The 27415-nt window shown below is 34.6% G+C and overlaps 3 protein-coding genes across 4 annotated transcripts; all 3 read right to left on the bottom strand.

Annotated features, from left to right (window-relative positions):
* Nucleotides 1–1112: 1112 nt before the first annotated feature.
* Nucleotides 1113–3945, bottom strand: LOC18599797 (uncharacterized). Its single transcript, XM_007029921.3, has 3 exons — nt 3784–3945; nt 2435–3680; nt 1113–1510 (listed from the first exon to the last, which is right to left on the bottom strand). Exons 2-3 carry the CDS (start codon nt 3622–3624, stop codon nt 1396–1398), a joined length of 1305 nt encoding a protein of 434 aa, XP_007029983.3. The 5' UTR covers nt 3625–3680; nt 3784–3945; the 3' UTR covers nt 1113–1395.
* Nucleotides 3946–4689: 744 nt separating this feature from the next.
* Nucleotides 4690–9353, bottom strand: EMB2775 (ATPase family associated with various cellular activities (AAA)). The gene is made up of 11 exons (XM_007029919.3): nt 9162–9353; nt 8930–9040; nt 8569–8601; nt 7958–8126; nt 7501–7682; nt 7144–7280; nt 6910–7008; nt 6526–6595; nt 6379–6453; nt 5614–5659; nt 4690–4978 (listed from the first exon to the last, which is right to left on the bottom strand). Exons 1-11 carry the CDS (start codon nt 9243–9245, stop codon nt 4920–4922), a joined length of 1065 nt encoding a protein of 354 aa, XP_007029981.1. The 5' UTR covers nt 9246–9353; the 3' UTR covers nt 4690–4919.
* Nucleotides 9354–10667: 1314 nt separating this feature from the next.
* Nucleotides 10668–27406, bottom strand: RIF10 (polyribonucleotide nucleotidyltransferase). 2 transcript variants are annotated; one of them, XM_018121958.2, is made up of 25 exons: nt 26952–27405; nt 26317–26385; nt 26066–26172; nt 25941–25983; nt 25048–25131; nt 23675–23739; nt 23413–23569; nt 20409–20465; nt 19271–19384; nt 18399–18662; nt 18207–18278; nt 17448–17561; nt 17041–17133; nt 15782–15960; nt 15455–15638; nt 15259–15306; nt 14992–15064; nt 14246–14319; nt 14037–14144; nt 13859–13953; nt 13213–13276; nt 12698–12751; nt 12551–12592; nt 11577–12054; nt 10668–11103 (listed from the first exon to the last, which is right to left on the bottom strand). In XM_018121958.2, exons 1-24 carry the CDS (start codon nt 27270–27272, stop codon nt 11695–11697), a joined length of 2841 nt encoding a protein of 946 aa, XP_017977447.2. In that variant the 5' UTR covers nt 27273–27405; the 3' UTR covers nt 10668–11103; nt 11577–11694. The 2 variants fall into 2 exon arrangements, with proteins under 2 accessions (XP_017977447.2, XP_088662951.1); XM_088806825.1 differs by lacking the exon at nt 18207–18278 and having other exon boundaries at nt 26952–27406.
* Between the last annotated feature and the right edge of the window lie 9 nt (nt 27407–27415).

Here is a 27415-nt window from a genome sequence, read left to right as displayed (position 1 = left end):
GGGAAGACGAAGCTTAACAAAAATATGGCAAAAAAATTTGATCTTTATTTTATTTTTTCCAATTATTCTGAGAAATTCATTATAATCTTCAATTTCAATCTTGAAATCCTCTCTCTTCCCAAAACTTGACAAAATAATTCTACAACAATATGATTATCGAGTTATCTCACAATTGGGTTCCATAGTGGCCGATTTAGCAATTTTTGGCTTTTGGGTTTGACTTCAAAGCCTTTACTAAAACATTTGAAAATATAAAAAATCTCTTGCTTGATATTCTTCGTATTAATAGGGTGGAATTTATTATCCATAATATCACCAAATTAATTTAGAACGATGCGTGAATGGATACATATTTTGGGTTTTATTTCCAAGACTAATATTGTAGACATTTAAATATAACTTATACTTTATGTTGGGGCCGCAAATTCTTTTTGACAAATAATAAAAAGAAAAACCTAAGCATGTAGTAGTTAGGATCATAATCTGAGCTGAAGATCAACTCCTTCCAACATCCTTGGAAATGTAATGATAGTGAAATAACTATTGTCGACAGAAACACTGGAAACCATGATCTGATCCTGGTCGGCATCTCTGGGGAGTCGATACTTAGCACAAAAGTAGCAAAGCCTTTGATCCTTGTTCCCCCCACTTACCTTGAGCAATGCTTTGTCTTCTACTTCAATCTTCAAGTCTTCTTTCTTGTAATGGGGAGACCTAATTCTAAATAAATACAACTCCTTACTAACCTCAAATTCCAATATCATATTTGGATCAATTTCCTTGCTTTTTTTCAATCTTTTGTTTTACTTTTAGGACAATTGTTTGTTTGCCTTTTACATGAGTTTTCCAATTCTGGTGGCCTGAATTTATAGGAATAAAGAGAGAGAATTGGTATCTAATATTAATTTCTCCATAAATATATATGATTGTATCAATTGTACTAAATCATGCTTTTCTTTATTTTAATTAATTACTTGCATGCATTTTTTCATTTTCTTTCACATTAAAACATCTCTTTAAAGCTTGTTTTTTTTTTCCTACAATCATTGATGATATGAATTCATCATCTGCTAGTACCAAAACAATGCTCCCCAAAAAGAAATGATATAATATTTGGTTTATGCAAATTTTTCTGCTGATATTCACCAACTGAAGTACATGCTGAAACTGGAGCTAACTCAGGAAATCAATTTGTTAATTTTACTTCATTATACATCCAGTTTCTCCAGCGTTAGGAGGCAAATCCCAAAGCCATGATCAGTAAAAAGTCCTACATACCTATTTCAGAGGCCAAACATAAGCATGAACCCCATGGAACTTTGGTGAAGAAAGATGCCAAGCCATCAAAGAAGGCAAAGATGACTCCAACCGAATGACGGACAAAAACTAGTAGTATCATTTTGATTCCCAATCCTTCAACTTCTTGCTTCCTTTTGGTTTAGCTACAGGGGCATTCACGGCTGCCATTTTTGCATTGTATTTTGCCCGAAGAGGATCATTGTATGTCCATCTGCACAAAAGCCAAACAATTTAAGTCAAGGTTTGTTAGGAATATAGCTACCAAAGCTAAAATCACATTTTATTCTTTTTGGCTTTAAACATGCTTATCTTTAGAGGTTATGCAAAAGAGTAACATCAGCCATATCAAATGTTTAAAGGGCATATCTCTAGGGTTCAAATCCCACACATCCATGAAATTACAATTTTAGGGCCATTCTAGAGATTATTTTCTTCAAATAAAAGATTTAATTGATTGATAGGAAGCATACTCATTATCTACTATTCCCTGCTTCTGTACCTGTTCTTTTTATTGATTATACCGTTCAACTTGCGGCATGCTAAATTTCAGTTCAGATGATCATGTCAGAAACTAAGCAGATTTACTTCATGCATGTTAACTAGCATCATTCAAAATGGAGGAATTTGAGGCAAGAAGTGTCAAATGGAGTATGAAGAAATTCAATATGAGTGGATTAATACTTTCCAAAAGACTGATACAGTATCAAAATTGCAACTAAAAAGAAGCCAATAATATCTTCTACAGAATTCTGTGCACCCAACAAAACCAGAACAACTCATCCCAGATGTGAATAATTAGAGTAAACAAACCAGCAAATATGATATAAATTCCATCAAAGTTTCTTTGCTGTGCCTCCTAGAAACAAGCTTTAGTTACTAAAAATTAACACTTCATCCTTCAAGCCAGAAATTATATTCATTGATACTGTTCACTCTGACTCTGTTCTTCAGTTAATATAAAATGCTTACGGCATATTCAACAAATTATAAGCCACTTTAGACTGAAGATAACTAAGCTGGAAGTATAGAATGGTGACTTCTTGTGCAAGACTTAATATAAAACATCGGAGAAATTAACCTTTTAAGAGAATATCAATTTGGATGAGATAAAAAGAGAGAATTAAGGAGAACATACGGATTGTTCCAATCAGTTGTATCCTCATTGACAAGATGGGTCCATTTGGTTCTGCCACTACGACCGAAATGCTTGACCTGCATGACCTTAGGCAATATGGTCTTGTCCATCTTGTCCTCACCTGTTGGGCCAGAGAAATCACGGTGATAAATATTGTCTGCTCCAACAGCTGCAGCAGGATCATCAGCTTCTGCCTGGAAGAAAGCACCCTTGTGGTAATACTTCTGCATAAACTTCCACTTTTGCTTAGGTGGTGGAGCAGGTTTCGGATTCTTCCTCTCCCATTCCCGCCTCTCTTCCTCGGTCATATTTCTAACCTTCTCAATCTCTTCCTTCTCCTTTATCATTGCTTCCCTTTCCTCTCTATCCCTCTTAATCCTAGCAATCTCTCTTGCCTTCCAAGCTTCATACTCCTCTGCCTCATTGACCTCATCATCAGTATCCACATCAGCCACATTCGCCTCCAATTCCATATTCTTCTGAATCTCTTCATCCTCCCTAATCTTCTCAACCACAATTTGCCTCGTCTCAACCTTCCTATGTTCCAACTTCCTCTTCTCCGCCTCCTCAATAGCCCGTTCTTCTGCTTCCAACCGTTCACGCTCAGCTATCGTATCTCTCTCTGACTTTGGCACAAAAACCGGCTTCACCATTGCAATCCCCGTATGTTCCTCTTCCGAATCTGTCTCGTACTCCGACTCTTCCTCCTCTTCTTCCTCCACTTCTTCTTCCTCCTCCTCCTCCTCCAACAATGCCGTTTCCTCTTGTTCCCTCTGAAGCAACTTCTCCCTAATCCTTCTCCTCCTCTCCTCCAAGGCATCCTCATCTTCTTCCTCTGCCTCCACCCCTTCATTCCTCCTATTCTCCTCCTCCTCCGTAGACACAATCTCTGCTTGCCTAATACGTCTATGATCAGCCCTAATTTCATCCCTATTATCAATCCTACTCTCAGCCAAACGACGTAACCTAGGATCATCTTTTCTAACAACATCTGAATCATCACGACTAGGAAATGCTTTTTCTAAAGCAACAGCCCTAGCCATCCTAATATCGCCCTCTTCATCGGCATCGTCAGCCCACTCAGGAGCTTTCCCAGGCCAGTATCTTTTAACTTTTGTTTGTCCAATTTTTCCCCTAAGTTTATCCCTAATTGCTATTATAGTATCACTAACACCTGCCGTGACCGACATTTTTTTTTCCTCTTCTTTCTGGTTTTCCTACGCTTTCTTAGTAACCAAACGACAAACTGCAGAGGAAAAAAAGGAAATAATTAAAGAAAATGATAAAGAAACACAAAACATATGAAATTCCGGCAGCAAATCATGATCGAAACCCTAAAATCGAATTACCTGAAGGCGAGCTTTTCCGATGGAGAAATGGATTCCAGAGAAATAAACAAATGGTGATCGGGAAGGGAAATTACTTTATAAGCTAAAAGAAAACCTGACCTCTATGGATTGGGTAAAACAAAAATACCACGTGTAAATAAATAAAATATTTTTGAACATTTTGATGATTTTATTCAATAAAATTAATGGTATAACCAACGACTGTAAATTAGAAAAAAAATGGTATTAGCAAAAAAAAAAAAAAAAAGAAAAGAAAACCAATGAGAGTAGGAGGAAATGACCTTTACAAATTATATGGGCTAGGCAGCCTAAAGTCCATGTTTGAAAGGACTTTTTTATTTATTTATTTTTCATCATAAAAATAAAAAGGACCTTTTTATTTATTTTTTTTTGAAAAATACACTTATTTACATGTGATGTTAGTACAATAATTATAATCGTGAATGATGTGATTAGAAAGGCCAAATAATAAATGCAAGCGTACAATTTAAACTATTAGCTTTTAACAAAAATTATTTTTTAAAATTTTTATTTTTTTATTTAGAACATGAATAAATAATAAATAATTAAAAAATAATTTTATATAATTCAAATAATGGTTCAAAATATATATATATATCGATAATGTATAATTTTTATATGATGTCAATCCCACACAAAATGCCATCCTCGTCAATAAATAATTTTTTTTTCCTCTCTTAACACATAACTCTCATCGTACCCTTCTCAAACCTCGAATTTTATATGCTTCTTGTTATGGAAATCTTGTGTATGACTTTTGTTTGAGAAATCTCCCTTCATTTTGCAAGTTACTACTTGCACCTCACAATTATTGTTACAACTGGAATCAGTTCCACTATCTGTCAGATCATGTCCATGTCATGGAAAGTGAAGCACAAGAAAAAGTTGAACTGACAACAAGGTAACTGAAGATCATATGGAAAGGTGAGAAGACAAGAGAAGTGCAAGTGAAGCTCGTTCGTCATGAGAACAAGAATGCCAACAGGTCATAAAACACAGTTCGAGAACAAAATGACAAGCTGACTCAATAGGGCGCTGGAAACTTGATAACCAGATTCTGCCAGGTTCTGCAAAATGGCGTTTAAAGATCACCTGGCGAGATGCTGGTTTATTCTTCAGCCGAAGGTTGCAATCAAGAAAGCCTTGTAAATGCTCATGAACTTGGCAACAAATGCTACAAAATTAATCAAGAAAAACAACATAAGAACAAAATTGATCAAAAGAAAACAGCCCAAGACTTGTGTTGTGCAGCTGCCTAGGCGTTCACTCTTTGCAAATATCAGAAAGGAGACAAATAAAGCAGTCAAACAATTGGAATATTTTCAAAGACATCTCTATCAACCAAATATTGATATCTTGACCGCTAAGATAAGATACTGATAGTAGATAGGCTATCAGTCATCTTAGTTTTACAATTCAGCCAACTCTTTGTCATTTCCAAGCCTACACACAATTGGATAAACTCTTAAAATTGTAAAAGAATGTCTCTACAAGGGAGTGAGAAACTACATTCAATCTTGTGCTAAAGTTCACATTGGTGTAAAAATATAGGCAGCATATCATTGAAAGAATGACAAAATTAGCCCAAGAAAATTTCAAGGAAACATGCTGTGATGCTGCAATCTGATGTAGACAACAGTATACCAATCCCAATCCATTGAGATTTTTGTTTTAGGAAAGTTGAAGGCTAGGTAGAACCAAAATTTGCTCTCCCATTCACAAACATCAATCTTGCTCCAAGGACAATTTAGTGATTTCAACAAATGAAATAAGAACTTGGTCAATACTAACACAGAAAGTTTTATGTACCTTCAATGTGAAAGATGGCTTTCTGTCCAAGACGCATCCTATGTTCCTGTAAAAGTAAAAGAAATTGAGGAGTTAAGATATTAGTACAAACAAAATAGAGCACGAGTTAAATTCAGTGGCATTTCTTCTATTAAGCAGGTTGAAGCCTCATGAATTTCAGCATTGTCTGTAGAACATAGCATCAGGTCTCATCTTAAGAATATCTTAGCTCACCGCTAGTATATTCCCGAGATTTACATATATGGAAAATTGTCACTCCTTCACGTTAAATTGGAACTTCCACCAAACACCTCATGGCAGTTTGTAATGCACCACTTGTGATAGGCAGAACCCATTCCAAGCATAACCAATCACAATTTGGACCAGTAAGAAAAGAGTTTAGGTGTAAATTATGTGATTTTTTAATGTCTCCCCAATTCATTTTTCAAAATTTGCAATTTAATAACAGCATGAATGTATGATGGAAACGACATTCTTTCTCTTTTATTCTTTCATTTTGGGGTTTGCACATTGGAGGGAAACATCCAAGGGTGTCAGAAGATTGGCTTGTTGTGAAGGTCAAGGAATTGAGTAGAGAATTGAGCTCAATATGCCAACGATCCTTAGCTATAAAGCAAAATGTGATAATCAGTCATATTGACCAAAAAGCAATAAGATATTTATGGTTAGTCAGAGAAAAGTAAAACAGACTGCCTGGTCCAACAGAAGTGAAAGGAACAACAGCCACCATAAAGCGGGTGAGATAAGAAACACTAGCGAACTTACATAATATGCAGCCCAATGGCAGATCTCATGCTTTAGTTCTGCATCCAATTTCTTCAATAATTCATGAAGGAGCCTCTGAGACAGTGATGAAAAACACTTTAATTGGAGAAAGAATCAAGCTACTACATATTGCGGGGCTGTATTTACCTTCAAAATTATCTCTGGAGGGATACAATTAATAAGCAATTCATATACCTTCCCTCGAACCTGAAACAGCCTATAGCATAAAAGAAAGGTTAAATAAAAAGTTTGAAGCAGGTCCATAGAAAACTACAACAAAGGACATTTTATTTCCTCACCCACTTTTACACATCCTTCCAAGTAGATCTGCTTTCTCTTTTTTAAGAAACGAGAAATATATAAAACCTCTAATATCTTTTAGGGCAGAAATTCAGCAGTTGCTGCACTTTAAGCAACTGACTAACTAATGCACTAACCAAAAATGTATTAAAACTTCAAAGAATTATGTAATTCTTGCAGCAATTTTACTAACAGAACACTTATATAGTATAAGCCGCATAAAAAACAAACCTTTTAGGGCTCTGCTCCTTCATTATGTCAGTTGCTATTTCGGATATATATTCCTCCCAATCCATTGGTGGAATTGCTTGGCTGCTTGTGAAAGGGTACCTATAATCAGGAAACAACATGAAACACAGATATAAGGAAGTCTCCTACGTTGTTTTCTTAGGTAATCTGATGAAAACAACCAAGCTGGTTTCCATGACACCAAAATTATCTCTAAAAGGTAACAAGGAGCTTAACTGTTGAACGCGGCAAGTCTCAAATGACAATATAGCTCTTCTTAAACTCCGATTTGTCTTTTCTGCAATGCGAGCTGCAAAACCAGATGGAAGTTGCAACCCTTCTTTCTTTCCAACAAACTCCAACACCTTAATAATCTAACATAGAGAATTCCACGGAAACAAGTCAATTCACCATAAGAAGCCAGACAGGGAGAGAACGAAGATTCTTTCATGGAAAATAACATGAGTATTAAACATCATAAGTCTTGTGGTGACAACCTTTTATAATATGGTGGCAAAGACTTTAAGGAATGTGCCACTGAATTTATTCATGTATCCTGTCAACTATGAATAAAAAACAATAAAATTTCCCAACCTGCTCTTCTGAAGGTGCATTTACTCGGATATTCAGACAACGAGAACGGATGGCCTCAGTGACTTTTGAAGAACTATTACAGCACAAAATTAGCCGGCAAGAAGCACTATACTTCTCCATTGTTCTTCGAAGAGAATGTTGGGCTTGTCTTGAAAGCTTGTCAACTTCATTGAGTACTAACACTGACACTCATAAGAGATCATGTCAGAATAATGGTGAAATTATATACAATTACTCTGATTTTAAAAAGAGAAACAAACCCACCAACTTGAAAGGAGCATCAAGAAGATGTTATAAACATGAAGGGAAACATAAATGAACGTTAAGTCCGGTGAACTAGTACAGATACATATTTGGCGCTCCTTTCAAGACATATTTGAACACCAGATTCTAGAAAAGAGAAATACTTCTAACTGGGGTTTATTTAGAGGGGAAAGAAATCAATTATCAGAATTACCTTTATATCCTTTTCTCCCCTTGGTGTCAATTGGTCTATTCTTAGCCATTTCTTTAATTATCTCTTGAACTACATATCTGTCCTGAAAGCCTACATCACTTGGACTCAACTCCACATGGTTGGTGCTTGATAATGTGGTCAACTCCAGATCAATGGTTCTGCTTCCAATCTGAAATGAAATTGAAAGAAGGCGGTGCCAAGTTAGAGACATGAAGGGAGAAACAGTGCAGAGATACAAATTAATAATGGTATTGATTATGAATGCTCAACAAACAATAAGCTCCATTCTGCAGCATACCAAATAATTAACAGTAAATTTAAAAACAAGTATAAAGGTCTCCTGAACCATTGAGCAAGTTTCCCATTAAAATCACTATTTATATCTTTTTTTTTTCAAACTTTTCAAGAAGAAGAAGAAGGTGAGAAGAAACAAGTACTAAAACATTTAAACAAGTTTCATCCCTTCATAGGCATTTAAAAACTGATTTTCAAAATGCTAAAGAAACTAAATAAGAAATTCCACAATTGTTTACCAACCTGACAGTAGAATGAAAAACCTTTTAACCATATTAAAAACTTTTGATATACATGTCATCAAATGTGAGACTTACATCAATTTTCCAATTCCTATTCTCCACTTTCACCTGCAGCCAAAAAAAAAAAAAAAACCCCTCAGTTAAAATATAAGAAAAACCAGAAAATAGAGAAAATCATTAGTTCAATCTAAAACAGCTCGATATACATTCCTTTTTCAATTCCATGAAAAGGCCTACTTAAAACTCAAAAAAGAAATTATTTTCCCGTTTATTCATTTTGTTCACAATTCATAACATTTCAATGACCTCAAATTTCATCATCGTACTTAAAATTTTCTCCACTTAACAAAGCATTAATTAAAAAAACCAAAATTGGGTCAAAATGTGAAAAAAATGAAAATTTTTTTCTAAAAATATATAAAATAAAAAAGTAGACCTTTTCAGCACTGGAACCAAAGATCTGTCTAAGAAGAGCCATAATTAGGGTTTTCTTGCCAGACCCAGATGGCCCATAGAAGAGTAAATGTGGGCAATCTTGCTCTGTAACCTGTTTAATTCGAGAAAAAAAACCCATTAATTGAAACAATTAAAGAGAAAAAAGAAAAAAAATTAGGCATTTAAAACTAAATAGAATTGTATTTAAAGAAGTAAACAAAAAAAATTGGTACCAATTTTTTGAGATTTTGGGCAATGTCTTGATGAACCATAACTTGGTCTAGGGTTTTGGGTCTGTATTTATCTACCCACAACATCTTTCAGAATTTTCCTTGTTTTTGCTTATCTGAGTGAAAGAGGAAATGAGAGACAATAAGAAGAAAGAGAGAAAGTGGCGGGAAACAAGTAGGGAGAGGAGGGCTGGGCTTTATATAGTGGAAAAACTAAAGAAAAGAAATTGTTATGTCAATTGAAATATTATAATTTAGGAAAATAAATTGTTTTTGGGTTTGGACTTTGGCCTCCATTCCATTCTTTACATATTGAGAGTGAATAGATGACAAATCAATATAATTTATATGAAAATTAAATAAAGTTAAAAAAAGAATTTTTTATATTTTTATTAGAATTTGTTACATAAATAGACCCTTTCTATCATTTTATCGGTAAAATGAAGAAATTCTTCTTGTGATGTTCATTTTAACCAAATAATCAAAATGAGAGATATTATTTACAAAATTAAAATTGTTAGATCAAATATAAATGATTTGAATTTTTCGTTGATATGGTAAAGTCCCATTACTAATTATGTACCATTTACATTGGTCTACTTATTTTTTCTTTTTATGGAGATTTATTGTAATGATTTTTAATTCTTCATTATATACTAGTAATTTTTGAAACCTATAATAAGATAATTTCTTCTTTTATCATTTTTTTATCAAAGATTTAAAAAAAATTAAATTATTTAAATAATTAATTATTTTTTATTATATTTAATTAAATTTTTATATTAAGTTAATAAACTCTTATAATCAACTATCGATTAAATATCATTTGTTCAAATAATTTATAATTTTTTGTACTATATGACGTTGATGCGTAAGATAAAAATATCAATTGACAATATCATCATCCCGTACCAATACATCATTTTATTATTTATTATAACATCTCATTATTCTACACTAACAAATAATTTTATTATCCACTACAACATCTTAGTTTTCCACATCTCATTATTTCACACTGACAAATCATTTTATTATCCATTATTATATTTTAATATTCCACATCATCACCATGTGACATAAATGACAAATGACTAAAAACAATTAATCATAAAAATTTATATAAATCAAAATACAAAAATTTAATTAAATATAATAAAAAAATAAAGATCTATGAATTTTTTAAATAATTCAAAAACTTAAAAAAACATTTAAGTTAAATTAAGTCAGGAATGTTAGAATAGTTAACTTCTAAAAAATATTCTTTTTTGAAAATTTCGTACATAATAATTAAAATTATGGATGTAACTTAATAAAAATTCTAAATAGATCTAGTCAATTATATATATGAATGCAACTTAATTTCTTTCTAAAACTAAAAGATAAAGAATAACATTAGAGTATTTTGTTCATTGATTGATTTATGATCTCCCTGTTTAAAAGAGTAGAATTTGAATCTTCTTTTTTCAAATTGAATATAAATAAATAATTAAAAAGATGTGGGCAATATGTTTCTAATATAACTTGAAGTTTAATAAAAGGATGCACTCTTAAATCATATCCCACAAGACAGAAAAAAAAAAAATGGCGTCAACAATGAGAACACAGCTTCAGATGCACATAAAAGTTTGGCCAAACAGAACAACAATGGCCTACAATGGTGCTATTACAAATATACAAGGACCATTGCTGACAGAAATCAAGTTGTGCACACAAAAAAGGAAGGGGTAGAGCATAAAATCACTACATCAAAAATTTCTAAGCATCAAGCAAAATGTTCTTACTACACCAAAACTTTGAGATCAAGCTGTGCCAGCTTATCTGCCTTGCCTTCTTAATAAACATTTTATATGGAAGCGAGAAGTCATTTGGTTCTGCCGGCGCCTGAGTTCATATTTCACAAACCAAGTGCAGGCTTCCGGTTCTGTTCTGATGAATGTTCCTCCTGTCAAAGAATCAAACATTAGCCAACGCACAAGATGTACATGATAGAGTTTATCTGCATGCTATTTAAACCTATCCAGATAACAGAAAAGTGCATCGACTAGCCATTTCATCCAGTGGATTTACTAGTATTGCAGTTCTAGTGGCATTATATCCATTTGAGACAACCCAGGCATTCTACACATGATAATGTTCATTGCCTTTCACTTTTTGCCTTTTTCCAGTTATAATTGGTGTCACCTACTCAGTTAGTGAGCAACCTCATCATAGGCAATTCAATATCTTTACCCAATTAGTACCTACTAAGTCCATGGTCAACCCAGGATGAGGACCAGAGCTCTTGTAAGGGAATCACTTGCAACCAGCACGAGTCGAAAGCTGTTCTTCTAGAGGGTTTTTCATAACTGTATCTGCTTCACATGCATGTGTAGAGAGATCGAGAGAGAGAAAAAAATGAAAGTATGTGGGCCATACCTCTATTTCTTCTTAAGTGAGGAAGCTATTCTGTCACCTTCCTCACCACGGTTATTGGAGATCAAAAAATTTCTTGTCCTCATATTATAAGCAAAAAATACTTCCAATCAATCATTGACTACTCTCCATCTTTGCCAGAGACACCAGTGACAGCTTTACTGGTGCTCTTCTTTATTCTCTTAAAAACCTTCTTTCGTGGCAGCAGAGTATTCTCTGCAGAACTACTTTTGGATGAGCTTGAAATTTTTGTACCACTACTTTTATCTTTGGGCTGTTCAAGCTTCTCTTGAGCTAAAGCATCAGACTTGGGGACATTCACATACTTTTTAGGTGTACTTTTGTCAGATGCTTTTCCAGAATCAGTAATAACTTTAGCTTGATGGCCAGTGAGCTGCTCCGAACTAGGATCCTCTGAATTTGTTTCAGGAACAGGAAGTAGTGCGCGGCGGCTAAGGCGAAGCTGTCCCTTATCGTTAACCTGCGTTAGATGACACAATTAATGGACAGATATTCTTTGAAGAAAGAAAAAAGCACAGAGCAAGAAGGATGAGAATTCTGTCGCAATCTTGCTCTGGAATGGATTTACAAGATCAACAGAAAGATTATTTTATCAAGAACACTTTTATCAACTCATGGATTATTTAGTACTAGTATAGAGCTGAAGCCAGTAGAATGGATGTGTATTGTGTAAACATGTCAATAGGAATTATGGCTAAAACATAGTAATCAAGATGACCTTAGATTCAAAAAGAAAAATGTAGGAGAGTTAAGATATGATAATCATCAACATAATAAGCAGTAGAAACCCAGCACCAAAATGCATGAAATATTAAGGTTTCAATACAAAGTGACGATTAGTAATGTACTGGCATGATATTGGTCGTGGATAAATCAATTTTAATTCAACCAGCATTTTCCATATTTAGTTAATGACTGTGTCTAAGCTTGTAGACAAGACAAAATAAGTTGCTTACCTCAATAAGTTTAACATCAACACGATCACCAACTTTAAAGGCCTACAGTGGCACAAAAGGATAACAACAATAATAAGTTCATGGTGATCAACCCATCTGTCAGGTGAGGCAAAAGAAATTGGAAGGGAAAAAAAAAACTATGCTTACATCTTCTGCCTTGGCCAACCAGTCTGAAGTCAGCTCACTAATATGGCAAAGTCCCTGAGAAAACAAATTTTGTGACATATTTGAATCTATTCTTTCTTCCTCATACTCCATTATTAAGAAATCTCAGACACATTCCTGTTTAAATCTGTCAGTACTTCATACACCAGAGAACGCTTAATTCAATATTTCAAATGAGTCACTGCTTCAATTCATATAATTTTTTAATTATAAGAAGAGTCACAAATATTCTGTGTCAACAACAAATGATATCACCAACAATATTGCATTGATCAAAAAAACAAAAACCTTTGATATTAGTTGTCATGCTCATCTTATGAATTCTCAGAAATAGTGACAACTAAACAATTACATACAGAAATTCAAAAAAATGAAAATATGACTTAAAGAAGACTAAAACTTAATATGTAAAACCAAAACTCAAAAAGCAAAGTGACATTAAAATATCAAGCTTTTGCTAAAAATTGTGCATTTGAATATAGGACAAAAGTATATACCTCACGCCCTGGAGCTATCTCAACAAAAACTCCATATGGAGCAATTGATTTGATCTCACAGTTCCTGATTAAATAAGAGGACAAAGACTCAATTTTTCCCAACTTTATATTAACAAGCAACAAGTGCAACAAGAAAGGATACACCTTCCAGGTACAGAAAACACAACTTAGAATTTGTTGCCTACATTAATTAGTAGCACCATAGGCTTTTACGTAGGTCATTTCTGGGAGGCAACTGATATCTGACATTCAAGGATGGTCCCAAGCATACAAAACCATGACTACCAATTAGTTCCCTACACTCCCCATAACAATCTGTAAGCTTTGCCAAAGTGTTATATAGGAGGGAAAAAAATGTCAGTAAATAAATGTTGCTACTATTTAGAAGGTGACAACCCCCCCTCCCATGCCTCCCTTCCCCCACCAATAACAAGCCAGATATACGAAAACAGTTTCCAAGGCCCACCAAACGAATCAGACACATGTACTTTCACAAACAGAAACAATGCTTAAGCCTTCATTGTGCACATCTCCGCTATGTAATTTAAGGATATCTTTATTGCAGAATAATGATAGAAATTTTAACAGTGTTGTCAGGTTTATCTGAAGAGAGAGGAAAAAAAGAAATGGTAAAGGAAAGAGATACCTGTAAATATCACCAACAGTTGGAACCATTGTCAGATTGCTAATAATGGATTTGGACTTCTCCAGACTCGATAAATCCTTTGCAGTGATTTTTACCTGTAAAAAACATAGATACGAAACAATGTGTACTGAAATAATCACGTCAATTCAACAAAAGGTAAGGTCATGTAGGATCTTACAATTCCATCATCTTGTGTGTCAATAGCCTCTACTCCAGTTTCTTCAATAATGCTTTTTACCTTCTTCCCACCAGAACCGATAATAATGTTAACTTTGTCAGGAGCAACCTGAAAATGCAGTTATAAAGGACATGGAACACATTAGACACTGCAGACCATCAGTTATCACAAACAGCAGGAAAGGATGGGTCTCTGAAAGATGAACAGACCTTCATGATGTGAATAAGTGGAGCATACTTAGAGAGACTTTTTGCGGGAGGAGGTGAACATTTCAACATCTCACCTAGATATTTCAATCGAGAACAAGAGACCAAAACAAAAAAGAGCAAATTAATTTAAAAAAGGACAAAAAAAAAAAACATATCTACAATTTCTAGAATAGCGTTTCTACAGCTAAATGATGTCAATAATCACACAGTACTCTCCACCCCAAAGAAAAAAAAAAAAGCTCATGTATCTGCAATTGATTACCGGATAGGCAAACCAAATGCTCCATTAATCTTCGACAAAGAATAAATTTTGAAAACAAGTCAACAGATGGTTGTGTGGCAGCATCCAAGATTAGAAACTCAGGCCATGTGCTTGTTTGACATACATTTGAGACTGAAGAATACATAATCTACAGATTTGAAGTAATTGTGGCACAATTCATTAGGAACGCATAGCAAATACCAGTCTTGCAAATCTTTAAGAAAGAGAGTTAATGTAAGGTAAGACATTCTTAATAAGAGATGAGATATAGGAAAGGAGAACAGGGGCCAGGAAGCAACTCCATGTTGTATGGAACATGAATATACAATTAAACATATCAATGTGCCATCCAACAACCTTCAATGCATAAAAGTCACATGAGAAGTTCTACGCTTTATCATACCCTTAATAGACAATTCAATGGCTCAAATTATTAACTCATAAAGGTTAAAGAGTTCAGAGAAAGAATACTAGTGCACATTACCAAGAACACGTCTCCGACCATCCCTTGCTTGTAGGAGTGCCTCTTTCATGACAGGTAAGGTGATCCCTCCTACCTGTCAGAGAAGAATAATTATCATCTATTTTAATCTACAGTTATCACGTTTAACTGACAAAAGGCAGGAAACACATATCAGTAAGTGGGGCTAGAAGGACAGATTGAAGTGCAAAGGGTGCAAAGGGTTTGTTGTGACCAAAGGTAACATGACCATTATTCATAAAGGGATAAGATTTGTAGATGATCAATGACCTTTATGTCCATCTGAAATGCAGTTATGCCATCTTCAGTTCCAGCAACCTGCAACACAAATTTTTCATAAGGTAATTTGTTTAATTTTTATCTTTAGCTTACCAGTTTGAGAGGGACATGAACATATTTTATCTTCTAAGAAACTTTACTTGAACAAACTAGACTACAAATTACAAGGAAAATCCATGAAGATGACCTTCAAATCCATATCTCCAGAGGCATCTTCAGATCCAGTAATGTCAGAAAGAATAAGTGGTGCACCATCACCCCCGAATTCTTTTGTGTCCAACACCATACCCATTGCTATCCCAGCAATAGAGCACTTTAGTGGAACACCAGCATCTTGCAATGCCAAGCAACCTCCACAAACAGATGCCATGCTGTTATGCAACAAAACCTCATATTTAATATCACACAATAAAACACTTGACATGCAGCTCTTAAAGGAAACAGAGGTGTTGGTTGCAGAAAAGTGCATGAAAGCATTTTGACACACTGTTAAATTAAAAAAAAAAAAAACCACCTTGACGAGCCATTGCTTTCAGTAATGGTACTTTCAACACGTATGGTGTAAGGAAATTCATCTTCGCTAGGCAATATAGGCTCAAGAGCTCTCTCTGCAAGAGTGCCGTGTCCAATTTCTCTTCTACTAGGTGCTCCCATTCGTCCAACCTCTCCAACACATGATGGAGGAAATGAGTACTGAAATATCAGAATAAAGAATTGCAAATTGTTAACTGGTCTCTCTCAGGGAAAGATGGATTTTTTTTTCTTTTAACTTAAAATACAAAGTTTTAAATCCTAGAAAAGCACTTCTTATTAGCAGATTCATAAAGATTTTGAGCAGAGATATTTCTTTAAATATAGGAGAAGCATCCATAGCTCTGTACAGGGCAAGAGTACAACTTCTCCCTATTCAGATGGCAGGGTAGCAAGGTAGTCAGACAGGTATTTGTACTTTGAGTACAGTAACATAACAACAGCCGGTGCTTGGAACTGAATAGGCAGACAGGTAGTTTTCAAAATAAAATCAGTGGAGGCTCTCCAGGGAAAGGTTTCTATAATTTAATCAATATCAAGAGAAACTTACAACATGTAATTATTGCTTGTCTGCAAAATTGTCACTGTAAATTAAAATTTCATCCATTTCATCATACCATTTACATCTTCAACAATTCAAGCACTTCATTCCATTAAGGGATTGCAAAGCAGATCAATAATTATCAGCTTGAACAGTATGACATAGACACGATGACTAAGTACCTAAATTATCTACCATCCCTGTTTTTTACTCCTGTGTGGAAGTAAATCGATATTTAACTCACACCCAAACTTGTTCCAATCAACATTGCATTCCCAGGTACATCTTCGATTAACTATTTTATTTTAGAAGCTAAGAACGCAACAGAATTTCAGTGAATAGTTTCAAAATTAGCGCTAATGGTACATAAATGTCTCGTTGTTCAAAGAACTATTTAGAGATCCTAGAGCTCCTTATAAAGCTTGTTGGAAAAACAGTTGTCAGACTTGACTAATTGCTCTTTGTTTTCAAAAGGAATGGTTCATTTTGAAACAGAATAGATAAAGAAAGAAGATTATGGTCTTCGATATCAATAGAAACTCATATTAATAAGGGTACCTGTTCAAGAAAAATGTTGAATGAGTGGTGTCAATGATTAATTGCAAATTCAACAAGTTCACTCTCATAAGAAAAGAAACAAGTACATACATAAAGGAACTGCAGTTGATAACCGAAGAAAAGAATAAAAGAATAAAACAGACCTGAAGATAGAACCTCTTGAATTCCTCTACATTCGCTAGATTGTCTACTTTTTGTGCCATTTGTCTATCACCAAGTGTAACCACCACCAGTGACTAAAAGGAAAATGGGTGACAAGAAACAAAATAAGGAATAAAAACATTACAGTTAGAAAAAAAGGGACAAAATTCTATCAGGAAACAAGCAGGTGAAATGATGAAAGTGAATGTTACTTTTGGCTGACACTTTAATCAAAGCAAACCAGAATTCAAAATATCAAATGAGCTTGACTAGCTGTCATATGCTGGCAGATGTAAGTCACTTCTAGTGAGTTATCCATATCCCAAAGATAAGCATGCACGTAGTAACAGAAAGATAATAGCTGCAGATTTAAACATTTTATCGGCAAGATCACCCCACTTCTACAAACCTGTGTTTCTCCACGTGTGAAGAGAGCACTTCCATGCGCTCTTGGAAGCAATCCACATCTTGATGTGATTGAACGTATCCCTTCTGGTGACCTCCCATCACTTCTTTTTCCTCCCTGTGACAATTGTAATTTTAAAGCGAAAAAATGTTAAGAAAGTGGATCTGCTTGGAAGGAATCATGTTTGGCTGAAAAAAGACTTATCCCCAAGAAGCAAAAAAAGGAGGTTATTCACTTTTGCTCAATGTAGTCAGGCATAAACTAGCTGACCAGATACTACTGGTGTTATATGACATGATTTGTCCACTGATGAAGGTGTCAAGAGAACATGAAGTTTTTTTAACCAACAAATTAGTAGACAACATGAGCTCCAAATGCTAATAGAAATCATATAACTTATATGATCTTTAATCTGCAAGATTAAGCCAAAAATGCTTTTGCAATGAAAATGCTAAATTGGCCTCAAAAAATATAGGTTTGAGTAACACAAACTTCTAGTTCACATGATATACACTGATTTCATGTCCAAACTACTTCAAAAATTGTGAAAACGAAAGACTAAAGACAGAAGAAATGTAAACCTCCAAGGATAAAGGAAAGCACTGTCCCCTCAAATTTCAGAGTCACTGCTCCATTAATTTTGGGGAGACATGAGGATTTAGTAGAACTCTAACATTATACATACTGATGAAGTTATTATTTTGCACCAATTGTTATTTGAACCAAAATTTTCATTTTCTCATCGACAACAAGCCTTCATACCTCCACAATACGTCTTCGTAAGAATTTGGACGTAACCTCCTTAAATACCAGCTTCACATCTACCTCAGTAAACTATGATAGGACAACAGGAAATGGAAAATGTTTTAATAACAGAAGAAACAACTTCAAACATTAATGAGATTTTACAAGACAAGCAATTGAAATGCCCGATTGATCTCAAACACAACTCACCAAGGGAGTGGATTTTCGAGAAACAGGCTTTATGTGCACATCACCTTCATCTACTTCACCATCTACGACAATTTCTTCATCCTCATCTTCCTCCTCAAGCCAGTCTTGTATTGTTTCAGCAGTTCCTGAATTATCTTCTGTACTGATATATCCCTTCTCTGTCAGTATATTAATAACATTCTCTTCTAACAATGAGATGGCCTTTCTTCTTGGTATTTTGCTCCTAATTTGCAGCACTTTATGCAATTCGTCGCCGGCAATTTTCTGTTCATAGAAAATAATAGTTACCACTACCATGATGTAATTTTTTATTACGAAATTTACATTAAGAAAGAAGAAAGGTAAATACAGATGAAAAGCAACTTTTCACCAACTCTTTTTCAAGCACCAGATATTGGCCCCTTTATAGGTTTTGTAAAACTTCTGTAGAAGGTGGAAATTTCCCCTTCTAGTGCTTATTTACTTCCCCTTCACTCTCATTTTCTTCCTTTTTGGGAGAAATATTTCTGGCACTCTTTGAACTATTGAAAATGCCATAACTACATAACATTGAAAGACAGGTTTCTCCAGTTCTAACTACCAAGTTTTCATGCATCACAGTTAAGCCCCCTAAATAATCAGCTTCATCTGCATCACCCATAATTGCTTGAAAGTTTCAATTGTTAAGCAGATAAATGCTAGCTTCTGCAATTGATTTTGAAATTTAATATTTGCTAGCATAAGATAAGTGCAGCATCATCGGACAAGATCATACATATTAGTAAAAACAATAGAATTATATCTGAAAAAAAAATGTAAAAATTAATTCAAAAAATTAAAAAAAAAAAGAAAAGACAATACATGCTAATGAAAAAAGAACACAAGAACCATACTTCCACACGCCTATAAAGCCCAGGAGGTGGCAGTTTGATTGCATCAAGCATTTTTGGTTTCCCACACTTCTTGACCAAAGCGTCCACAGCAGTGCAGATTGCTCTCACTGCATCCTGGTATTAGTGAATGAACAGGCTTTTAATTATAATCAAGAAGAAATAATCTAGAAATATATAGATATTAATTGTTTTATTGTGAACCTTGTAAGATGCTTTATATCAAATTCTGAGGGGAAAATGCTAATCAACTCATGTTTCAGCATAATGAAACACAAAAGAATATAGTAAATGCAAAACTGAATGCTGAAAATGCATATGCATTTATGTATATCTGCCAGTGAGTGAAATCTCTTCCTCTAAATTAGAACATGTCCCAGACAAGAAAGTTCAAGGTGAAGACACAATGCTCATTCTATTCAAACGTTCCTATTGAGTTTCCTATTATGAATCAACCGAGGATGAATCAGACAATCAGTTTAAAATGAAACACAAAACTTCCTCAAAAAAATTTTAATGGTTTCTTCTAAATAAAAGTTCTAAAATTATGATGATAAATAAAGATATGACAAGACAAGCCAACTAACTGTAAGATTGGAATGTAACATGCACATCCAAGTGACAGGAAGAAAAGAACAAGCCTTTGAACTGTAAAGTAATTTATTTGGAAAGCACCATGTAAGGATAAGAATGAGGCATGCATCTCATGCAGAAAACAAGATATATTTCATGTTAGGGGTGTTCACAGTTTGGTATAGTCCAGACCAAGGTATTCTGAAACCAAAACGAATCAGCTATAAGATTAGAAACCAAGTCTTCCATCTTTCTTTAATATTTAACTCAGTTTGGGCTTTTTTTTTGGGCTTTCACAATACATGAGCCGAAATTCAGAATTTAATACCTTCTATTCAAATCTTAGCCTCTCACTCTTTCTATCTGTCTCTCTCTCTCTGTTTTTGGATTTGACCAAATAGTGGACACCCCTACATTAAGTGGCAGTGTATTGATGCCATTTCATAAAGACATAGCAACTCTAAAGGGCAATATAGAAATGAGTTCTTCAAAATGACAGGAAAGTGATAACTCATGACTTAAAAAATGAAATACCAGATAAGCAACATACTTAGATATAAAAAACAACCTGCCCGACTTGTACTGCTTCAAGCAACTTTTCTTCCGGTAGAAAATCACAATAACCCTGCAATGAACAATTTTTGCAAACATCTGTGACTGTCATTACATCAATTTAGAAGGCATAGTTCTTGTCAAGAGTATTAGTTAAAGAACAAATCAAGAATCAAATCTGGAATAACAATGTGTAACCTTAAATAACAATCACACAGGAAAACAAAGTGACATGATAAATGGCCTTTGATCTCAGATAAAAACATGCAATATGTAAATTTGTCAAGGCCAAGCTGCTTTATCTCAAATAATACTTCTCTGAGCATCAACCATTTCTCTGACCAAGGTACCTCATAGCATTCAACTTTACAAAAGCAAGGGCTCCATTACTAAATAGTAAAAGTAATAAAACCCATAAGGCAGCCTCACATCAATGCGTCTTTTGTGTGTGTGAATGATATGCCATGGATTGTGACCTAGGAAGTGCTCTTTTCCAGTCTCCTAGACTCAAGTTGTAACCACAAATGCAACTTATCCATTAATTGACCCTATTACAAGATATTCCTTGGAAAAAATAACATATTTCAAGAAGAGTAACATTTACCTAAATTCGTTGTATGCACTTTCAAAGCAGCTGCCAACTGCCAAACTGTTGATAACTCTATTATATAGAGTTCTTTTTTGCCATATGTTGAGTGATAAAATGGCTAAGTGTTTGCATTTAGGCAAAGTTTTAAGTAGTTTTCTTAGTTTTTCTCCAATTAGTTAACTCATGATTGAGCTAGTTTACTTCAAGTTATTTTAGTTCATTTGTATGGCAAAAATTCCTATTTTTAGCTATGGTTGAGTTAGCTCCTACGTTTTTAAGGTCCTCAAAACAGAAAGGGTCAAGTGGCAAGGAATTGCACAAGTTGACCAGATGCAGACTTCATCCGAACATGCAGTGGTATTTCAGACATAACTCAAGCTACAGAAGTCCAATCAACGTGATTCTTAAACTATTGGAAAGCTAAGAGGAAAGGCTATAACTTTCATGTTTATCACTTCGCCCAGTTTTGATCCGAGCATGGTCAAAATCACATTAGAATTAGCCTGACCGCAGCAGCTCTGCACTAGGCAGCTTGAAGGAAGAAAGCATGGAAACAGCAAGCACAGCACTGCAGCGCTTTCCCAGTCAACCAGAACCCCTCACCAAACAGAACCTCGAGTGCTGCAGCACTGTCCAGCACTACAAACAATGCCTTTGGCAGTGAACTTAATGCTGCAGTGCCAAGTTAAGCAATGTGGACCCTTCGATTTTCCAGATCAGAGGGTCAGTTTTAAAGGTTATAAAAGAGAGTTTTTAGGGAAAAGAAAAGGGAGATCTGGAGCAGCTTTTCAAAAAAAATAGAAAAAAGTGAGGGATTTGGTCTGCACAAAAGAGGAAAGGGAGAAGAGAAGTGAAGGATTTTCTTGGTAGCTGTATCATCCACATCAGCTTACTTTTCTCACACTAGTTCCATCTCTCTCTCTTTTTTATTGTAGAAATGAACATTTTTCTAGAAATATTGGATTTTGTATTAAATATGATGAACTAACTTTCTATTCCTAGGATTGTGTTTAATTTCTACTTGTAGTTTGGATGCTTTAATTTCCTTTTACTCAATATTAATGGGCATTGTGTTGTTTCTTTCAATCAATGCTTATTGCTTCTAATTGCTTGATCAACAATTAGATTGAGTTGGGTCTCTAAATGCAACTTGACAAAAGGAATTTAGAATAGACCAAGGATTTGAATAGCGTGTGTTCACTTCACTTAAAGCATAGGTGATTTGATTAGTATTTAGGATAGAAATATACCTAACTACCATGCGCAGCCAAGATTAGAGTATAAGCTTAGTGAACCTACCTTAATTAATCTACATATACATATGGAAAATTACTTAAGATAGGTATGTTTATAATATCTTGACAGAGAATTGTAGATAAAGTTCGACTCTAGGCTAGCAACCAACCCATTGATATAAGTATAAGGAGCGAAATTAAATCCAAATGAAAAGTAGAGTACTTCCACAGTCCTAGGCTCCATATTACTGAACTTCTAGAAATTCCCTAGCATTAATTTATTAGTTTAGCTTGTTACTTTAATTTCAGTTTTAATTCATTTTTAAAATTAGATTTACTTGGATAAGATTAGGGTCTAAATTTTAGTAAATAGCAAGAGTTTAGATTCAATTCCCTATGGAGACAATACTTTCTTACTATTATATTACTTGTGCGACACGTACGCTTGCATGTGTGTAGGATCAGCAACAAGAAACTCCTAAATTTCAAGAAGAGTAACATTTACCTAAATTTGTTGTATGCACTTTCAAAGCAGCTGCCAAGTGCCAAACTTTAGAGATGGACAACAATAAAAAAAGGGCAAGTCTTTGTGAGCGCATTATTTTCACGTCCTAAATTTCAGTTGCCTCTCTTGTTTGTGAGATGTCTGATCTGTCTACTGTTTCATCTAAGAAATCAAGTTATAGGCTCAAATTTTTTTGTTTACATTTAAACCATGTTCTTCACTTTCTTATTCCACTTCAAACTTGTCTTATAACATCTTCAGTTACAGTTCCTCAGACTGTGAAAAAGCTCTAATGCAATGCCAAATGAAATAACTATGCATGAGAAGATGCAACAACTGTATAACAATTCAACCATAAGCCATACTCTATTCATGGGACAAAATCAAAGGAGACATCTGAAAATGACAATTTAATAAAACTGAAACATTTTGAAAAGTCCATTGGGGAGTAAGAACTGGATCCAACTTCAAACAAGAAGAGGGACGTAAAGTTCGTAGCTCATAGGAGACAATTTAGATGGAGCCAGACATACTGCATATATACCAATCAAAATATTTCCACAAACAAACAATATAAAGGAAAAAATGAAAAGATCCTGTAGAAAAGAACCCACATGTCCTATGTAAGTGGTACAGAAGCTCATCATAATCCAAAAAATCCTACGACAAACGAAATAGGATTAAAGCTAACCTCAACCATTAATATAGCACTATCTGTGCCTGCCAAAAATAGGTCTAATGTTGAGTCTTCCATCTCTTTTGTTGTTGGATTCACAACAAACCTATCACCAAGCAAACCTACTCGCACTCCTGCTATTGCTTTTGAGTTTGGCACTTCTGAAAGAGCTCTGTGGCATTAATGAGTATATATTTAAAAAGGACATTCTAAATATAACTGTACATGTCACAAAAGCCACAAAGGTAAGTAAGGCCAAAACGTTTTTCACCCTTACACTGCTAATCCGGCTGCAGTAACTGCTAAAGCATCTGGTGAGTGCAAACCATCATAACTCAAAACCTGAAAGTAAAGGATGAGCGCAATTCAGATATAAACCAAACAATGAAAGTGTATATAAGTCAGGTATAACTATGCCTCAAATTCTACATCGAAATCATCAATGATCAAGCACTAGGAACAGAGGGCAAGCACATAATGCATAAAATATCAGTCAAATTTAGCTGCAGCAGTTAATCTGTTTTTATGGGCAACAAATATCCCTAACTCTATCTAATTTTGCACAAACATTACAATATAAACTAACGCAAAATGCAGGCACCTAGAGAAATACCATCCATAATCCTTTTAAGCTCATGCTATTCATAGTATAGCAATTTATAAATAAAGACAACGTTGGCATCCACTATAACAAACATATACCAAGAATAACTGCTTTGCACCTGTAGAGAGCGCGATGGCATGGTGCGCACCATGCATCTATCAAGTATAATTAAAGCGACTAGTTAGCTAGAAAGACACATTTGGTAGCCTAAGTATTGAAAAAGCAAACATCCTCTATGGAGGAAAATCCAGGAGAGGAAACAGGGAAGTAACTTATCAGTGAGTGTTTGAACACCCTGTGCTAATCCCTTAGTCCCATATTATATTTTCTCCTTTGACCAGGTACGCAGTTTAATAAAAAGTGCATATTATTGCACTCTAGTGACAATAGATATTTTTTAATATTGGTATTTCCTCAATAAGAGGAGTGGCATTTCAAGCTAATATTGCCATAAAGGAAAAATAAAAATGACTCTTTAAAAGTTGTATAAAGGGAGTTATGCACAACATTCTAGAGGTTTTGCACTAGAGTAAACAATTTATGCTATATTTCAAAGCATCATAACATCATAACATCACAAAGCATAGAATAGTCAGAATCTAGGTTAGGCTCTTTGCATAAAACCCAAGAAGGAGGATGCATTCCTTCAAATTCAACAGAAGTCAAAACAGAAAAAGACAATGAAGCTTTCTCAAGTATTGAGGAAAAAATGGTTGGTTACTTCTCATTTGGCTAAGGTTCGGGTAATGGCACTAAATGGTGCAAAAGATTTATTTAGACAATGATGATTAGGCTTTAAAACCTTATTGAGTAGAGTCAAAACAACTAATTAGATTAACAAGTTAACTTATTGTCTAGACCAGCATGTTTTCAAGAACCACCACATTATCACATTTTAGAAAAATGATTTTCACCAAAAAAAACAATATCACATAATACAAATTTCATAAAAGTCCCTTTAGGCATATAGAAGCCTGCTACAAAGCTTTGAAGATAAGAATCATACAGAGAAAAAAAAATCCTTCTAGAGGGGAGATGAGGTTTACCCAAGATAGTAACTGAGTTTCGTGGTAGAAGCCCTTAGGCATAGTCGGACGCAAAGGCCTATCAATCAGTCTACAAATAAGAACCTACACAAAAGAAAGTATACAAATAATAGATAAATGACAACTTCAAAGGCATTTGAATCAGGGACCCAGGAAGAGGTGGATATAATAAAATAACATAAAAATACTGCAGCCTTCAGCAAGTTATTGAAGAAAATAGCTCCTCAAACACAAAGTGCTGTGTCCAATTGAACTACCCGCTTCGACCTATCATTTTTTCAAATTTAATTAAATTCTCATTTTAAGGAAACCAAAATAGGAAAACGTGACATCAAAAAGGGGTCAACTAGTTATAGTTTGCCAAGTGGATTCTCTTACTTTTTTAAACAGTAACAATTACAGAGTAATAAGAGAAACTTAAGCACTAAATACATTGACTATTTCAACAATGACATTTTTTTTGGGGAAATTTAAAATGATAAAAGTGATGAAATAATAGGACAATGGACTAATATCATCACAAAAACGATGCCAATATCATGAATCTTTGTTGGTTAGACAAAGAGAAAGCCTTTGGCCAAAAAAATAAAAGAAAGGAGAGAAAGCCAGCAAAATTCGATGTCAGAGAGAAAAATGAATATGAACAATATTTTGTAGTTATTTGATTCTGCTCCTTCTATTCTTCAGCACCTAGCATTCGCACAATGTTGCAGACACTTGGACAGTTAGCAACACGAGCCAATGCTAATGTACAAACTGAAATTTACTGGAAATGAAATGGCAATAGCAATATGGTAGTCAAATATTAGATAGCAGGTGCCTAGTTCCAAGAATGCTTCGTGCGTCAACTAATTTAAAAAAAATTCTCATGCTTGGATGGCAGTGACTAGTACCTCATGATCCTTTGTCCTCCCTTCTCGTTTATAGAAACCACCACTGAAGCAATAGAAGTAAGCATGATACAAAAATCCATTCAAGTAATTAATCAAACAAATATCAGGGTCAAACAAAGGCACACCTCGTTCGACCTGCTGCCGAAAAACGTTCTTGATAATTAACATTAAGGGGAAAAAAATCAGACGGCTCACTTGGGACATCTGACAAGCAAACAGATGTGTATACAATCTACAAAAATAAATAAATAAATGCTTCACTAGCATTTTTTTTATGAGAAAAACACATAACAATTACACAAATCTAAATGCAATGAAGTTGATGTGTTTTCACAGAAACACATCACACATCCATACCAAGGAAATCAGCACTTACAGTTTCTCCATCCGTTGCCATTACAGAACCACTAGCTTGCCTCCCTATATGACCTGTCTCAACCAGAATCTGCAATAAGCAACAAAAACACTTACTTATGTAATCAACTAAAGGAACATCAGGTTGAGTTCAGTATTCACATGATATCATTCTGAAAACCAACAAGGACCAACACAAAACAAAACTAGCATTTCAACTAACCTAAAGTGCAAAACCTGAGCTAGAAAAAGATGCATAATTTTACCATTGCAATCATTTTCTAACAGAAACTTCTTATTTTTGCCCACTCTCGCAATAGCAACTACATACCATACACTCATTTTCTAAACCTTTTGAGAATCAAGTTCCTATAGAAACACATGTACTTTGAATTTGCTAAGGTTCCATTCAGAGTTGTTACTTTTACTAATAGCTTATTACTTTTCAAAGGTAATATACTGAAATCTTTTGAATAATTAAATTTTTGTAGATGGCAAATTTCATGATTCTTAATTTAAATTTGTATTTCATTTTACCAGTTCGTTCATTTTTTAACTAACTATAATCTCGTTTTTTAACATTTGCTTTTACTTAGTACTTCATTTACTACTATATTTTTATGATAAAAGTAAGAATATCAAGTTCTCGGAGCTTACCTCTCTATCTCCAAACGGAATTTTGACAGAAACTGGTTGCAGAATACCGGAACCACCATCACCACCACCAGCGCCATCGGCAGCAGCCGCAATGGACTCGGAAACTTCCGGTTCCAGCAAAGCTCTAACGGAAAAGCGGTTACCACCACCGCCATTTCTCGATAAAAGCAGCGAGACAGAGCAAAACTTGGAGGATTTTTTCGAACTAAGGAAGCGAGGGCAACTAGGAGATAAAAACAGTTTGCAACGGTTGGAGAAAGTGAAATGCGAAGGGTGAGAGTAGCACGGCGTGCTTTGTACGCCGCTAGGATTTACTAGCATTTTTATTTTGTTTTATTTTTTTGGCATTTTGAAGTTTCAGAGCCTGGAGGAGAGGAAGGAAGAGAAAGCAAAGGAAAGGTTTATCCGTTTCGAAGGCGCGCCAGAGAGTGGAAGGTAAGGGGGAAAAGAGAAGTGAACTTGTT

Source organism: Theobroma cacao, chromosome 5 (assembly GCF_053813885.1).
Source record: "Theobroma cacao isolate CCN51 chromosome 5, ASM5381388v1, whole genome shotgun sequence".
Lineage (NCBI taxonomy): Eukaryota > Viridiplantae > Streptophyta > Magnoliopsida > Malvales > Malvaceae > Theobroma > Theobroma cacao.
Note: the sequence above shows the minus strand (reverse complement) of the source record. Positions and strands in the feature narration are given on the sequence as shown.